We start from the raw sequence: 17,468 nt of genomic DNA, 5'->3' as shown, positions 1-17,468 counted from the left end.
TTCCTATAATACGAGGATACTTCTCAAAACCATTTGATATGGTTGTTCTGTTGAGGAGTAAAGTGTGAATCATTTGAGACTAGACTAAAACTTTGGGTTGATTAAGTGGCATGGTGGTCTGACGAAGACTGGCCCTCATGGATGTGAGCAAAAACCTTCCCGAAAACCTTGAACCCTTCGAAATTACCGTGACAAGAGTCGTGAAGGATGGATCATGGTGAAAAAATGGCCAAAGTTGCAAAAAACAAAACAGTATTTCCAAAGTTATTAGATTAAAAAATGTACCTAGAAGGTTTCAGATTTAACAGGTTTAAAACACCCTTAAGCTAAGTGGGTAGTTTATCTTCATCGCCGCCCATAAAAAGAAATAACACAAAGATCAGTCGCCGTTGGCTTACGCTCAACTTCACTGCTGTACCCAGTCAACAAAAAGTTTTGCCGTTGAAAGACTTTATGCCTTCCTGGTTGACACGTACATGAGTTGTCTTGCATGGCCTTCATTGATGACTTGTCGACACCATTTTGGTGAGGATTTCTCAATTCTTGGTTCCTCGGCTCCTTGAAATTGCCTACATTCAGGGGACAACATACAGCGCTGCGCCACGGACCCGCGGGAACTACTGATATGGCGGGAGGTTTTGAACTTGGAACATATCAAAAAAGGTTTGGGAAGTAAATTTTGATCCGTATGATCTTAATTCTAATGAAGATGCTTCCCATGATAAAATATTGTGGCCTAAAGTGGATCCCAGGCACATGATTGACTACTTTTTGGTGTTCCAAGAGCTCGGGTTGGGGTGGTCCGACTAAAGCTTTCTCGACATCTTTTTTTTTAGACCTACTGCTTTTTCTTGAATTATTGATTGACTTCTTTTGTATGTTTTGTGATCACTGATCATGTTAACCTACTGTTTCATTAGAACTTCAATGTAACTTCTTCTTGAACAATTGAGTGAAAAACTTACTTATGCAGCTTTTTTCTTTGACTTTTTGTGCGCAAATGAAGTGAAAAACTAATATTCCCCACCTTAATTTAGAAATTGTTTTTATTAAATCTTAATATATACTAACAAATTGTTCACATGCTCGCCCTTACTATCACAGTTAAGAGAGAATTATGGCTGTAGTGTCGATTTCTTTATAAACTGTGATAAGGGCGAGCAAGTGAGCAATTTGTTAGTGTATATTAAGATTTAATTAATACAAACTTTGAACGAAGGTGAGAAACATCAATTTTTCTCTTCATTTGCGTACAAAAAGTGAAAGAAAAAAGCTGCATAAATAAGTTTTTCACTCAATTGTTCAAGAAGAAGTAACATTGCAGTTCTAATGAAACAGTAGGTTAACATGATCAGTGATCACAAAACATACAAAAGAAGTCAATCAATAATTCAAGAAAAAGCAGTAGGTCTAAAAAAAAAGATGTCGAGAAAGCTTTAGTCGGACCACCCCAACCCGAGCTCTTGGGAACACCAAAAAGTAGTCAATTATGTGCCTGGGATCCACTTTAGGCCACAATATTTTATCATGGGAAGCATCTTCATTAGAATTAAGGTCATACAGATCAAATTCACTTCCCAAACCTTTTTTGATATGTTCCAAGTTCAAAATCTCCCGCCATATCAGTAGTTCCCGCGGGTCCGTGAGGTAGCGCCACGGGTCGCCGATGTTAGCAGCAGGCCAGAGGAAGGTAGAATACGAGGCCTACATTTGTACAGGTTGCAGACACAAAAAAGTTGGGGAAAATGCAGAAAAATTCACTTTTTAAAATATTTAAAATTGTAAATTTCTAATTTGGAACAAGAATTGACTTTAAAAACTTCCGCACTAAAATCTCTTGTATACCTCTTAAGGATGACCCCCCAAAAAATTTCAAGACTTTCCGTCTCCATGAAAGACGCAGGAAGATTTTCCCTACTGCTCTAAAAAACACTAAAGTGGTACGTTTCTAAGAAACCGTTCAACATTTTGGATTGAATTTTGTTTAGGGAACTTAACATAATTGACCTAACAAGTTTCAACTAAGTTTCATCTTTTCTAAGGTTTTTTTAAAGCCTCCTTGCAAGTTTCACCAGGATACCCCCTTCAGATTCTAAGAAGGTGCCAAGATAATTACAGCCAACTTGTTGAAATCACGGCCACATGCAGACCGAGCGCGGGGAAGCTGGGGCATATTCCATTCCACTCACACCTGCATTCACCGACGAGAAATGCACAGGAAAAAAGCTGGAAAATTGACAGTAGTTAAAAACACTTTAATACAGTTCCCGTAAACAGTGTGACAAATAGACCATATATACTAAATTTTAAATACCAACGGGGCAAATTGATTGGGTATCCAATAAATGCTAAAATTGGGTTCAAGGGAACATCAGAATACATCACAACTAACTAAGCTCATCAAATACCTTTAAAAATTCAAAATTGGGACGTAGGTTACACCAAATTGAGTAAACTGGGATGTCGGTAAACTAATCTGGACAGAAATTATCTGTCTCCGAAATGCGTAAGTTAATAAAAGAAGAACACATTGCGTAATGAACCATCTAAAATTTAAACAACTCGATACAAAAGCTATAATACGAAAGAAATTTTCGTAAAACGAGATCTGCCGAACCAGGCGAGGCGGTGGGCTCGCCTCACATCACGAATTCCACCTCACTAAGGGTGCAGTTCGCGTCGCGCCTCTCGCAGAAGCAGTCTCCGTCGTCGCCCCCGCAATGGGACACTCCGATACAGGCCTCACCCTCCAGGATGCTCAGGCCGGTCTGCACGAGTCCCAACACCTTCGTGCCCAAACAGGACACCCACACATTTACACAAGGAAGTTGCTTTGAACTTGGAAAGAACACCTCCAATTGTCCGTCCGCGCCGAGCAGTACGGTGCCCTCCCGCAACTGCTGGCCCTCCACGTAGTCGCACAGCTTTTCCATCGCACCCTTCAACGGGTCGGTTACTTTAGCGTAACCGTAAGCGATTGTGCGCTCGGTGCCCTGTGTGTGGTACTCCATCTCCAGGCCCGCCAGTGCCTCGCAGATCGCCCTCTTGTCCGCGGCGGTGAGTGGTTTCGTCGCAGCCAGCCCGATGTGCATGTGACCGCCTGCGACATACCAGCCCGGCAGACTGACTTCGTCGATGCGCACCTTGATGACGGGGCTCTCGAGCACGCTCGCGTCCACCAGAGCGTCCAGACGTGACTGCTTCCGTTCTGCCTCCTGCGTTGCAGCCACGAGTTCGGACCGCGTCCGCGACACCTCCTGCTTCGCCGCCGTGAACTCTGCCGTGGCTTCTTCCTCCGCTACGGCGATGTCCAGAAGCCTGTGGGCACCATGGCAGGCGTCCTTCGCCGCCGCCCAGCAGTCCGCGCACCAGTCCGCCCTGCACAGTGGAAAGTTGCGATACAATGACACAAGAATGGGATTTCCATTTGATCCATGAAGCAGAAGAACACTGTTTCCGGGGGGGGGGGGGGGTGCTCACAGTGGGCAAGAAGACTGGTAGAGGCGGCCAAAACTTTTGAGCTCCAGAGTCGCTACACAGGACTCGAATCGAGCGTGTGACCCACCAATGGATTCCTCGTTCGGAGAGCAATCCATTGGTGGGGTCACACGTTCGGTTCGAGTCCCGTTTAGCGACTCTCGAGCTCAAAACGCGTCTCGAGTTTTGGCCGCCTCCACCCGAGGGGTCAACAACTCTGGGTTTTGGTGTACACCGAATACATGATTATGCCGAATATTTACGATTATGGAGAATATTGCGATTATTAAGATTATTTTTGATTATGGTGATTATTTTGATTCTAAGTGAATATTGTGAATATTCGTGATTATTGAAATTATTGGTAAAGATTCCGTGAGATTATAGAGATTATCGGTGATTATCGCGATTATAAATGATTATTAGTGAATATGGGATGATTATCAGGGATTATCGGAAGGAAAAAAGCCCTTACATGGAAAAAATGGTTGCATGTATGTACCCAGCATTTGTTGTGCACATGACACGTAGACTTGATTATTCGTGATTACGAGTGATTATTGGCAATATTATGGGATTATCTTTGATTTTTGGCCCGTCCCGTTTATTTTTTGTAAAAAAATGACGGAGGGACGGGCATATAGTATGATGCATGCTGTGCGTCCGTTCGTTCGTTCGTTCGTTCGTTCGTCCGTTCGTTCGTCCGAGGACTTCCCGTGGTCCGATCTTGACCAAATTTGGTATGCAGCCTCCTTGGGTGACCCTAAGAACCGCCCGGTGGCAGCAAATCCGATCCGAGCCCCGGGGGCGCTGCTGCAGGTGCATCATGGTCTACATGGGGTCGAGGAGGATCTCGGCAACGGATGCAGCTAGGAGGGCATGTAGGGGTATTTTTGGAATCGGGGCGACGAGAGAAAACCAATGGTGCCAGTTTCGAGCAAATCGGAGAAGTTCGGACCCGGGTTCAAATCCCAGCGGGGTATTTTTGGAACATTCTTTTTTTTCGAGTTTTTGCATTGTTTCTGATGTTTTTGAGGGTGCTGATGACGAAAACGACATTTATTTTAACCCCAGACTCAGATTTAATTCCCGTCAGGGTCAAACATAGGAGAAATTCGTACGTTTCTTAATGTACGGGACGGGCCAAAGTTGCCGGTGTATATCGCTACTTTTCCTGTTATTAGTGATTAAAGCGATTATTATGAATATGTCCGATTATTGTGATTTTACTGAATACGGTTGAATAGTATGATTATTCTGAATATGGTTGAATATTATGATTATATTACTGATTATCAATGATTACCAACTGAGCGTACACCGAATAGCCCGAGTTGTTGACCCCTCGCCTCCACCTGTCTTTTGACCCACTGTGGGGGGGGGGACTCGTTTTTTTTTTTTTTTTTAATTTTTCTAGAGGAACAAAACCTTGTTTGCAGGGAAAGCTAAAACCAGGGACCGTTATAACTTACCTCAAAAGGGCATCATAACGTTATCGTTAGTGGACCTCCCCTTGCAGGAGATTTTGAATGTTGAAAACTTATTAGTTAAGGTTACTGAGCCCCGCTGCAAGCACTAAAGGCCGTACTTACGAGGCAGTCTTCTGCTGCTGGCCGGCGGGGGACAGCTCGCTGTCCACCGTATTACTGTCCGGAGCGCTATTGCCACTTCCTGGCATGATGATACTGGAGCCCTCTCCAACAACCTGCAGCAGAATCAACAGCATGTGTAATGCGCTGTTCAAAATAATCGAAACAGAAACAATCATACAAGTGAGAAACCAGTCGTCCAAAAACTTGAACATCATGAACCACAGCAAAAACAACTGCTGTTGGATCCAGAAAGCAACAATTTGCTGAAGAAGAACAATTTTCTAGCTATCACCATTAATGCTGTAATTTGTGTGTGAACAACATCTTTCGTCATTTTCTACTGAATTAAAATAAAACATAAGTAATATTGGAATCATACCCTATGTTTGTTTTTTTCTAAGTCAAAGTGAGATACCTGTTAACGGAAGTAAAACCATGAAAAATTAAGTAAGCGACAAAACTACTCAATCAATATTTGTCGCAGGCATAAAAAAAAATTTATTGACTGACTAACAACATTTATTGTTGATCAGGTGCTTGTTTTTGAAGGTGAACTGTTAATATGTTATTGAAGGTATGTCGTTGTGGAACCATACTTCTGTTGCATTAATACAACAACGGACCAACAAGGTATTTGTTCCAAAACAAAGTTACTTGCTAAAAATTAGCAATAATTATGTCATTAGGTAACGACAAAATTTTTATCAGTGAGGATGCTTGAAGCCATTCTGACAACCAGGAAAGAGTGGTGAATCAGAAGGAAATATGTAGCCTGCCCTGCTCAATGTCGAGGCGAGGCCACATGGTGAAAAGGACTCGGCTGCTTGGAGATTTCATAGCCGGGAATCATTTCACTAAAAAGACTTTATGTAAACCAAAGGAACTCTGGTGAATTTTTTCCAACTTAAGTTTCAAAAATCAAGGGTGTTAAATTGACTTGATTCTTTTGACACTAGATTCGTGAAAATATGAGTTGAGATATCGACGCGTCCTTATAGAAAAATCCTAACTGCCAGGGTACACTGACAAAAATTTTGTCGTAACTTAGCGACACATTTATCGCTAATTTTTTTAGCGACAAGATTTGTTGTGGAACGAATAGCTTGTTAAACCAAACTCGTATTGGAACTAAAGGATAATTCCATAACGACTAACTTGTAATAACACATTAGCAGTCTACTTTCAAATACAAATCGTTGACCAACAACAAATGTTGTTGGTCAACGACAAGTCTTGTAAGTCAAAAATATATTTTGTAATGTCTGGGACAAGTATTTATGGAGTACTTTTGTCGCTAAATTTATTTTGCCTCATTCTTTTTTTAATAATAGTAATGTTGCTATGACTAAAGAAGACCAATAGATGATTATTCATAATATGCTTTAATTTAGCAGATAATTGCAAAAGATTTTGTTTCCATACAAATAGTATCGTTAAGGGTGATAACAAGAATTTTGTTCTTCAACGACAAATTGTCGCTTACAAGATTCAACGACATTTCTTTCGCTTTGGTTCATGATAAAATTCTTTGTTTTGGAACGACTAAATTTTCACTCATCTGATTGTTTCTATACAACCATTTTTTAACTGTGTAGATCCAAGACAATCCTAACTGTCAGAGCAGATCCAAGACAATCCTAACTTTTCGTGTCAATTCAGAACTAACCTAACTGCACATCACGTGAAAAGCGGTGTTTTCTCAAAGTCCGTGACGCCAACATACTTCACAAAATTACTCGCCGAAGGGCTTGTTACAAAGTTTCATCCTTATGTAAATACGTGGAAATTGTTTTTCAGATATATCGAGATTCTCTGATTTGCAGTGAAGATACTTCATGAACACTTTTAGGTACCTCTGCAGTTAGGATAGCTCTAAATCTGCACTGAAAGTCTGTCTTGGATCAGCTCTGGCAGTTAGGATTGTCTTGGATCTGCTCTAACAGTTAGGATTATTCTATTAGGACGCGTCGATATCTACTATTGACAATTTTACTAACAGTCATGAGCACTATGGTTGAGTTATTTCTTTTTTCTGCCACTGCACTCTCATTCCAGGAACTTGACATCATGTTGAAATGAACGAGACAAATTGTCACTTCCTTTGAATGTTGTGTCCCATTCGTTTGGATGTGAATCAGACACAAATAAGCATATCCACATTAAAACGAATGTGACACAAGGAACGAGACTTTTGTCACATTCGTTTGAACGTGATGTCACGTTCTTGCGAAGAGAGTGTGCTAGGAATTAAAATTCCGTTTGGAGATAAGTCAATTTTTCCCTTTCCCCGCTTGCCTGGACTCGTTCCTGGACCATTATAGTGTGCCGTTTCGTCATACTCACCCTTCTGAGTCTCCCGTCCCGACTCGCCTGAAGCAGCGCGGCCCGCAGCTCGCCCGATGACGGGCAGTCTGCCAGCAGAGGCAGGTCGGCCGTCCAGGTGACCGCACCTTCCTGAACGGTGACCTGACAGTGTGCGGCCGTCGGGAACAGTCGGCGGATGTCGGCAACGTCCTGCGTCGAGCTGCTGCTGCCGCCTGTCGGGGGAAAGTACGCAGTTAGTTTGAGAAGGGGGAAATCCGGAAAGACGAGTGGACAAGCTACTTCACTCTACGGTGATTTTTAAGTATCTATTTGGCGATGCAAGTGAATGTCGCCAACAAACGGCTGAACAGAAATTCTTGCCTTTGAAGAAACGATGGACCTTTGATGGCGATACACATTTGTATCAATACATATCAACAATATCGTGTTTGAATTTGGAATACTCGAAAGTGCAAGAAACTCATCTCTTCATTTAACCAGCATATAGGCTTGGTAAATTTCAGAAACTGGTAGGATAAAGGCATCGATCTAACCGAGGATTTAATACTTCTTTTAAGGGGCGTAAGCCTATATACGCCCAATATCCAACCGAGATAAGGAGTTCACTAAAAAGTAAGGCTGATTCTTCGATAGGGCAATATTGATGCCTTCTCTTCGAAGGTCGTCCTATGAAAAGAAAATTGTTATCTCAATCTAAGACTCGTACTGATCATTTCACAGGTACCGTATTGACTTTTGGGTGCATCAATAAAGTTATCAACCAATTTATTGGCAACTTCGTATTAGTCAATGACTTACTGATTTTTTCAAACATTATCCTACGTTAATGGTTAAGTAGCAAAGTGTCTAAAGAGGGTGAGAGTGCTCCCTCAGTTTACAGGTAATAGTCGATCTTAAAGTCTACGTCTTACAATGACACCTTACAGGAGCGCGTGGCTGCCACCCGCACGTGTTGTGCGGTTGCAGACACGATCTCCTGTCAGGCGCCACCTAAAACAGACTATCCTCAGATCAAATTAGTATAAAAAGTCACCAAATAGTATTGCCCTTGAGAAGAATCAGACTTTTCACTGAACCAGTACACTGCAAATCCAGTGGTTACTTTACTTGCCACAAATTTGGCAAGCCGTTTTGAATGCCAAAAATTGGAAAGCTTGGCCCGGAAATATTCCCCAGTTTGCCGAAACTTGGATAGCTTTAGAAGATCTCAGGTCAAAGCTTTGCCAAATTTTGGCATTTAAAACGGCTTGCCAAATTTGTGGCAAGTAAACTTACCACAGGAGTGTATCCGATAAGTTAAGAATCAGCTCGCACTTACATCCACACATCACGAACTCCACACTACCCAGAGTGTAGGCGCTTTCGTGGCAAGAACGGCCGGCGTTGCCTTGACGGTGCAAGGCTTCGAAGTTGCCCTGCACGAGCAAGTGTCCGAACAGTTTGGTACCCATGACCCCCTTCATCGATGCCTCATCGAACACGATCGTCAGCCGCCCCTTTCGGCTGAGCAGCATGGTGCCTTCCTTAACGGTCTGGCCCCCCAGGAAGTCAGGCAGCTTCTCCATCACGTGTTTCAGAGCCTCCACTTTCACGACGCAGTGAGCTGAGCTGCATTTCGCGTCCTTGTAACTGAATTTGGGGACCAGTCCGGAGAGCGCCGCGCAGACCGCGCTCCTGTCCTCAGCGGATAGCGTCTGGGTGGCGGCCAGAGCGATGTGGACGGCGAGGGCCACGTCCTTGTGGTCCTTGACACTGTAAAACATTCCGTACTTTTTTACGGAAATGGTACAGAAAAATATAGTACGGAGGTACGGAGAAAAGTACGGAGTACTTGCTCCATATGAACCCATGTAAATGGGTACGGAAAAAAAGTACGGAACGTTCCGTACTTGCTCCATATGAACCCATGTAAATGGGTACGGAAAAAAAGTACGGAACGTTCCGTAGTTGGCAAGTACGGACGGTCCAGGCAAATTATTGGCCAGACATGTTCCGTACTTTTTCCGTACTTTTTTCTCACAGTCGACCGTCTTGGTGAAGAGCGCCCTGAGGACGGGGCCCCGGCTGGCGCGCGCTCCTGCCAGAGCACTCAGTCGCTCCCGCGTCCGGGTCAGCCCCTCCTTCGCAGTCTCGAACTCCCACATCGCCCGCGCGAACTCCTTGTTGGCAGCGGTGAACTCGTCCCGCGCGGCCTTCCAAGCCGCGTCTCGGTCCACAAGCTGGTGACCGGCGCGACACGCTTCCTGCGCCTTCCCCCAGCAGTCCGCGCACCAGTCAGCCGTCCTGCGCGCAGTGGGAAGAGCGTTCGATGGAATTTACATGCCCTAGAAATATTTGACAAGTCTATTTTCTGGTTACGATTCAACTACCATAAGATGAATTTATTTCTAAAGTTGAAGGGTCTCAACTCTTAGGAGTTTCTGAGTGATGAAGGTTTACGTAAACTTTTAGTCGTTTCTCCCAAATTATTCTGACGACAAGGGAAGAGGTACCCAAACCTCAGATTTTGGCAATTGAACCTTCAAAGACATAAAAAACCAGATAGCGTTGGCACATTTGAAAATATCGGCCCAGAATATGCAGTAAAAGCTATTTTACTTGGCCTGATCTCATTATGTCTTCAAATTTAAGAGACTTTGCCACAATTATTGGTCCTTTTTTTTTTCAGGAAATCTAAGGGACATGAAAGGAAACTAAGGCACTGTAACACAATCAAGTTTTTGCCGGTTTGCCAAGAATTTTCTTCAAAAGTCTACGCATAAAATTCTTCGTAGACTAGGCTTGCGAAAAAATTCACCATAAACTTGCAAACAACAGATGCTCCCCTGTTCTTTTGATAAGACAGTGATGATAATGTGGTACAGAAAGACCAAAATAATATGATTGAAAACATGGTATTTGTGCTGTAGCATTCAGTTGCCAACATGGTGAATAACATTTTTATCCGTAAAATTGAGTCCCAAGTTACGATATAATAAACCAAATTAGGTGATGCAAAGAAATTTATATGCAACAGCAGATAGATTTAATAGTGGTTCCTAAGATTCTAACATTTTAATTTTCAGGTTTCATTTCATTTTCTTCGCAGATATTTACAGTGCAAGACCTTGAAAAAAAAAAGTTTATACCATTGCAAAGGAATTTTCTTTGCTATGCAAACAACTTGTATTCTTTGCAACTTTGCGAAGAACATTCTTTGCAAGGTTTTTAGAGTAAGAGGGAATAAATCGACGACGTACCTGTCAGGTAAAGATGCATCTCCTCGTCGCTGAGATGGACTGCCTTCCCGCTTTGACTTCTTGCTGGCGCCACTGGCACGGTTCGTCTGGGCTCTCTTGGGCGGCATTCTGCGGCAAGAGGAAACGTCCTGAACAAGAAGAATGGAAAAGGGTAAGGCAACACAGTTAAACACAGTTGTACAGAAACAAGCATTGCTTGTTGAACTGGGTGAAACTTTAGTCATTCAAAATGAATATCATCATGAAACAAAGCAAAACAAATTTTGCTGAACTTAGAAAGTGACTCGTAGAAGAACCAAATTCTTGTTTCCCCCATAAATGCTGTAGTACCTATGTATGGGACTTAATTAAATTAAATGTTATCTTGGAATCATTATCTATTAGCTTTTTCAAATTCATACTGAAAATATTGTTATTAGAAGTATTCGAACCAAGCAAAATTAAGTTTGCGACAAAAGCACCCACTTTATATTTGTCGCAGACATTACAATTGTTTTATACAACTTAAAATAATTGTAGCTTTTAAACATTATTTGGTGGTGAACTGCTTGTTTTTGAAGGTGGGCTGTTCATAAACTTATTTCAAATTTGTCGTCGTGGAACTATCCTTATTGTTGCAAAACAACAGTGATCCAAAATGCTATCCGTTCCAAAACAAATCTTGTCGCTAAAAATGTTAGCAGTAAATGTGTTTTAAAGTAACGACAAAATTTTTGACAGTGTTAAACAAGTAAGGTGCTAGACGTTCAGAATTATTAATCCATCAAAAAACCATCTGTTTTTATGAAAAGAATTAAATTTTAACTTGTTTATTTAAACTTTCACCAAAGATCGAGCTATGAAAACTGAAGGCCCTTTGGAGCAGGACGAGTCTCAACGCTGGCACGGTCTTGCAGCCGTCGCGGAAACACAGTACTAAGAATGGCCACTCTTAAGAGCTTGCAGAGAAAATTACTAAATACACTGTAAAAATTAATGTCCGGAATAAACGACGGATCCTTCGGCAAAAAAATTGCCAACAGTTCCTTGGTTAATTTACGAAAGTCTTCATATATTTACAAAAACCTTCGTTAGTTTTTTGAACGATCTCAGTCGATTTTACAATCAAATTGGAAATTTACGAAGCACCTTCGTAAATCTACAAAGATCCTTCGTAAATTTACAGGGAACCGTCGTTCATGAACAAAGAACCTTTGTTAATACACAGAGAACCTAACGACGGATCCTTCGGCAAAAAAATTGCCAACAGTTCCTTCGTTTATTCACGAAGGTCCGCCGTAGATTTACGAAGACCCGTCGTAGATTAGCGAAGCCCGTCGTAAATTTCCGAAGCCCTTCGTAAATTTACAACAGACTTTGTACATTTACGATTTTTCTTCGTAAATTTACAAAGAACCTTCATAAATTACCGACAAACTCCCGCTGATTTACAAAAATTCCTGTAGGAAAGAAACATTTACAGTGCACCTTTGGACATTCCCAAAAACCTTCGGAAAATAATCCGTCGTAAATTCACAACATAATTTTTACAGTGTAAAACCATGCAAACCTCTTTCTTCGCATCGCAGAGGAATGGTTTGTAAGTTCCGAAGAAAACTTTTCGGAATGTCGCGAAGCACAATAGTTTGTCAAGTTTCATAAAGATTTTATGGGCAAATTCCAAAAATAGTTTGTAAGGGAGTTCGTAATATACAGTATGCCGGAGAATACTTCGCAATAATTTTTGAGTGGTCATTCCATTCCCAAGTTCACTTTCTGAGGAGACGTTCATTAGATTTGGTGCACTGACAATCTGAATCGGACTTGTCAGACACCGCTTAACTGCAATGACCGAAAACAAAACCACTTATTTCGCTGAGGCTGAAACAAAACCGGTCATTCCATTGGCATCGAAACCAACCCGCTTACCTCCGCGCGCTGTGCAAAACCGCTTATCTTGTGCGACTTGTTTCAATTTCCTCAGTTTTGTGGTTTGTGATTATAACTCCTGTCGGAGAAAATTGTTCCAACGATTTTTTATCGATGGGTTACAGCCTCAATGCCACCGGAAATGTGATTTCAGCCCTAATATGGTATCTAAGATTGACCATAACCTCGAATCTGGTCGCGCGCCAAATAGCTAAGCGGTTTTGTTTTGGGGCTGCCGAGGTAAGCGGCGTTGCTTCAGCTTCGACGAGATAAGCGGTTTTGTTTTCGCGCATTGCAGTAAAGCGGTTCCTCCTCTCGCGTAACAATGCGAAAACTTTGTTTGCAGTACAAGCCACTAGTTCGCAACTTGCGAACCTCGTGATCGTAATTTGCGAAGAACGTGGTTGCCTCAGGAACTCTTCCTTTGTGCGTTGTTCGCAAAATTACGAACTCACAGTTCATAATACACAAACTGTATGGTTAGTAATGCGTACAGATTCTTTGCAAAGTTTTAAGAGTGCACTTCTCAAATCAGTCTGCGATATCGGGATGAGGACCCCTGAGCGTTTTTTTTTCCCCCCAACAAAAAAAAACTCCTTTTGGGGGGCCTTACTTTAAAATTTAAAAATGAGTATTTGAGTTTGATTTTAAAGTGGAGGTCGCTGAGGCCCCATGTTCCCCAAAAACCCCCAAGAGCCAGGGGAGGGAGGACGCGGCCCCGTAAAAAACCCAAAAGCCCGGCTGCGGCTAACCGGAGCCAGGGCCCTCGGCTTCCGATTTTTTACCAAATGGCCAGGACGGGGAAACGCCGACCCGCCCCGGACGACGACCAACGACGGACGCAGTTGCAGATCGGGCGCGTTCGGGTTCCTCCGGGCGCCGAAGAACTGGCCTCGGGCACCTGGCGTGACGGACGAGGACGCGACAAACAGACGGACTCGGGCCGAGTAGAGAGAGCAGCCTTGCTTGAGAGCAGCGCGCCCGAACCGCGACTGCGCCCGAATGCGCTCAGCCACTCCCCACCATACCCCAAGGCGCCCGAACGCGCACGGGGGCATTCCCACAGGGGAGCGCATTTGCCCGCAACTTAGCCTGAATTGGCAACGGACCCCTCTCCCGGGAAAGCCTGACGCAACGCAGGAAGGCGGTATTGACTCCGGTCAACCGAAAGCGCCTGGTTCGAGACAGTGGCACCCGAGACCATCATTTCGGTGCCCAAAAGCGCCCGTCTTGCACCGAAGCCGATGATCGGCTCACTCGGCCGGCAGCACGCAAGCCCACGTTCCAGGCGCGGATCCAGAAACGGGTTGAGGGGGAGCGATGTCGAAAAAAGTTCCGCCCTACAGGGGCAATGTGCGACTTTTTGAACTCTCAGCCCCTTTACTGACTTTTTGCTCATTTTGTCAGTACTTATGCAATTTTTATGAAACCATAATACGTACTTTTCCTTTCTTAAAGGAAATAACTGAAGGCGTTCTGCGAATCATGTTTTTTCGTCTGTTAATAGGGATGTGCGAATAGTTCGGTATCGAATCGAATCACCCCTGATTCGATTCGATTCGGGGACGGATCTCTTTGCTTCGACCCCGAATATTCGAAATTTTCGAATCAACAGTGGTTCGTCTTCGTATCGGTTGCACGGGAACGGTTGGATTTCGCGTGCAGAGCGTTGTTTTTATGCCAAAGAAAGATCAGTTTTTTCTTCTTTTTGTATTCCTGCTCTATATCCCCTTTCCCATTACAGAAAATGTGTTTTGAAACACACAAATTTTTTTAGTTTTTTTAGTTTGAATTCGTTTTGATTCTGAATCTTTAAAAGTTCGATTCGATTTGATTCGACAACTTTTCCAGATTCGATTCGAAACTTTTTTGGAGATTCGATTCGAAATGAAAATCCTTCATTCGCACATCCCTATCTGTAAACACGTATTTGTTTTTTCCGCACGGACATTATATCATAACGTTTTAAAAACGCAATTCCCAATAAAAACAGTAACAGAATTATTGTTTTCGTCTAAAAATAGTGATTTGCCGGAAAACCCCAGTTTTTTTTTTAATTTTGTGCAAACTTTCCATTAAAAATGGCTGGATTTTTAACAGTGTTGTTCCTGATGAGGCCTGAGTATTAGTTCAAATTTGGGGTGTCGCGTGGAATTCGAAACTGCAGTTTATGTTGTGAACTACTGTAAACCTTCCGACGTCACAGACACTAGCCACACAATCGAATCTGAAAAGAACAGAAAAAAGACCACTTTGAAAATTTTGACAAAAGCTCAAAAAGTCAAACTGATTAAGGGGTTGAAAAGGTATTAATGGTCTGTAAGATCACAAAACGAGAATTTCGATTATGATTGAAAGCACAGATTAGTAGTGTTGACATTCGACATTGGTACAATAACATTTCAACCCTGTGAACTGCATCGACATCAGACAGTTGGAACTAAAGAGCCAACCCAACATGACAAACAAGCTTGTGTATTAAGAACTAACCATGCCACGAATCAAACAAAAAAAGAGACTGAGTAATCTAGTTTTCCATTTCACCAAACAATTTATCATGCCTCATTATGTCGGGAACACCAGAATCTGTGTAGGACTACATACAATCACTTTTATTTACAAATTTTAAAAAGCTAAGAAAATCTCATAGTTAATTCCTTTTGGAAGAGTTTTATAGTCTAAAAATTTCAAGGAAAAAACGTCGCTGCACTGCACATGGCATACAAAAAACAGATGCATCTTGACACTAGCACGACTGCCTCAAAGACAAAGTCAGCACGAAAGCCCTCGCAACAGGACGTCAGACAGTGGGTACGTACTAAACATCTTAAAAAGCATGACAAACGTGAAACACTTCACTGTGGAGTTTTATAAAGGGAAAAAAAAAATGCCTTGACCCAAACGAAAACAAAGAGGAAAGACTAATAGAGGAGAAGCACTGTTTTAATCGTCTTTCCAGGTGAAGTCTCCAAGAGGCGGATATGCGGGGCATTCTTTATCACAATCCTCGCACATCACCTTCACTATTCTGACCGGCTTCTCCGAGTCCGTCGGCAATAGTTTGTCCCAGACGGACTTCTTCTGCTTTTGGGACGACTTGGCGTGGGGAAACTTCTTTTCGGGTTGCCTGGAGCGGGGGCCCCGCACCCGCACAAAGCGCCGCAGCGCCACCAGCCCGCACTGGCGCAGCCCCTCGGGCCCGGCCTTGAAGTGCCACGGGCGTCTCCCCCGGACGCGCACAGAATCCGCAGCTCCTGCAGTGTGGCGGCGTGGGCCCTTTGGGCCCGGGACAGGACGGTGGAGGCCGGCCGGAGGCGGGCATCGAGCCACTGCAGGCCGCAGTGACCCGCGGGCAGAGGGGGGAACGCCACGTCGGGGCACCGTGGACCACCAAAGGGAGTTTTTCGCAGCCTGGGCATCCGCTGCACCGACTGGAAAGGTGTTCCACTGAAAAGTTCCCCCCTTCCCGTTTCCCGCAGTTGAAGCGGCAGGTCTGGGGCGTTCTTGACAGACTTCGTCAGATGGACGTATAAGCAGCGCAGCGCTGACATGTCCCTGATCACATCGAGATGTTCCCGGACGGCGTTCCCAACGTACAGCCACTCGACGCGCGGGGCAACGCGCTTCAGCAGCGCTGTACTCCAGTGGGGCCGCTCCCTGCACTGCAGTCCGTCCAGCTTCCTCACCTGGAACACGCAAGCGCCGCACTAGCGTCACCGTTTGTCACACGCTGTTGACAAGCTTGATGCTTCTTGCACAAGTTTCGTACGAGACGTTACAGTTTTTTTTGCAGATAAACTTTTTCTATACAATAAAACCCCAAAAAAAATGCTCGTTGTAATACAAAAATAAAAGAAGGCTTCACAGCCTACGAAGGAAATCGTTTTCTGTTTATAATACAAAGAACAAATCCTTCGCAGGCTGCGAAGAAGTTCTTCGTAGGCTAAAGGATTTCACTGGTAAAACTGAAGCGTAGATGTATGCTTCATTCTAGCATTACAACTACGCTTGAAGACTTTACGCTTGACGTCAAGCGTAGAGAAGAAATTCTCCCAGGCATTTAGATAGGCGGGAGAGATGCGAAATGGAGAACTACGCTTGAAGCCGAGCGTAGTTCAACTATGCTTGAAGAAAGGCGTAAAACTACGCTTGAGTTCTACCAGTGTTTTCCTTGTATTACGAACAAAATCGTTCGTATTACAAACGATTTCCTTTGCAGGCTGCGAAGTCTTCGTTTTCTTTGTATTACGACGAGCAGTTTGTAGGAATTTGCCTGTGTACGTGATTTAGCACACACACAGATACACTACAAACCTAACTGTCTACTAAGTACACACTTACAAATGCGTGCTTGCAAGTACACACTTACAAACGCATGCTTGGCCAAGTACACACTTACAAATGCAAGCTTGCAAGTACACACTTACAAACGCATGCTTGACGCCGTATAACTCCATGCGTCAAGCATGCGTTTGTAAGTGTGTACTTGCAAGCATGCATTTGTAAGTGTGTAAGGGAGTATGGGGCGATTTGTAACAGGGGCGATTCGGAACAAATGCGTTTATTAATTTAAGTGGAGGGAGCAGAGGAAAATCTGAGTATGGCCCCTCTTTCGCTTCAAGTGCAGGGTCCTTGAACAATAGATGCGGATGTGATCGGTGCTCAGGTATAGTTTTGGAGGGCGTCTGAAATATAGGGGACACCGAAAACAGGCAATCTTTTTTTTTGAGTTCTAGGAATTTTCTGTCTGAGGCTCCCCAGCTATGAATCACCACGAAGTACCGTTTTGGGGGCCCTTAAGCGGGGCCCCCTTTTCAATGTAAAAAACTGGCATATGTTGCTTTTTCTTTGTCCAGTGATAGTTAGGGACGGATTTCTTGCGTAAAAAGGATTTGGGGGATTCGTAACAGACCCCTATAAAAACAAG

At 43.5% G+C, this 17,468-nt stretch overlaps 1 protein-coding gene across 1 annotated transcript; it reads right to left on the bottom strand.

Annotated features, from left to right (window-relative positions):
* Positions 1-2,234: 2,234 nt before the first annotated feature.
* Positions 2,235-12,218, bottom strand: LOC117648360. The gene is made up of 7 exons (XM_034390855.1): positions 12,183-12,218; positions 10,634-10,761; positions 9,404-9,677; positions 8,713-9,163; positions 7,413-7,606; positions 5,070-5,182; positions 2,235-3,378 (listed from the first exon to the last, which is right to left on the bottom strand). Exons 2-7 carry the CDS (start codon positions 10,738-10,740, stop codon positions 2,640-2,642), a joined length of 1,878 nt encoding a protein of 625 aa, XP_034246746.1. The 5' UTR covers positions 10,741-10,761; positions 12,183-12,218; the 3' UTR covers positions 2,235-2,639.
* Positions 12,219-17,468: the final 5,250 nt, after the last annotated feature.

The sequence above is a fragment of the Thrips palmi genome, unplaced genomic scaffold, assembly GCF_012932325.1.
Source record: "Thrips palmi isolate BJ-2018 unplaced genomic scaffold, TpBJ-2018v1 HiC_scaffold_3, whole genome shotgun sequence".
In the NCBI taxonomy this organism is placed as follows: Eukaryota; Metazoa; Arthropoda; class Insecta; order Thysanoptera; family Thripidae; genus Thrips; species Thrips palmi.
The sequence above is the reverse complement of the archived record's forward strand: the minus strand, read 5'-3'. Positions and strand labels throughout refer to the sequence as shown.

Bases quoted from the DNA above. Each gene is read 5' to 3' on its own strand.
- LOC117648360 (XM_034390855.1), bottom strand. From the start codon at position 10,740: ATGCCGCCCAAGAGAGCCCAGACGAACCGTGCCAGTGGCGCCAGCAAG. The intron at 9,678-10,633 runs GTACGTCGTCGA...CACTGCGCGCAG, and splicing joins GATGCATCTTTACCTGACAG to GACGGCTGACTGGTGCGCGG. The intron at 7,607-8,712 runs GTAAGTGCGAGC...TTCCCCCGACAG, and splicing joins GGAGTTCGTGATGTGTGGAT to GCGGCAGCAGCAGCTCGACG.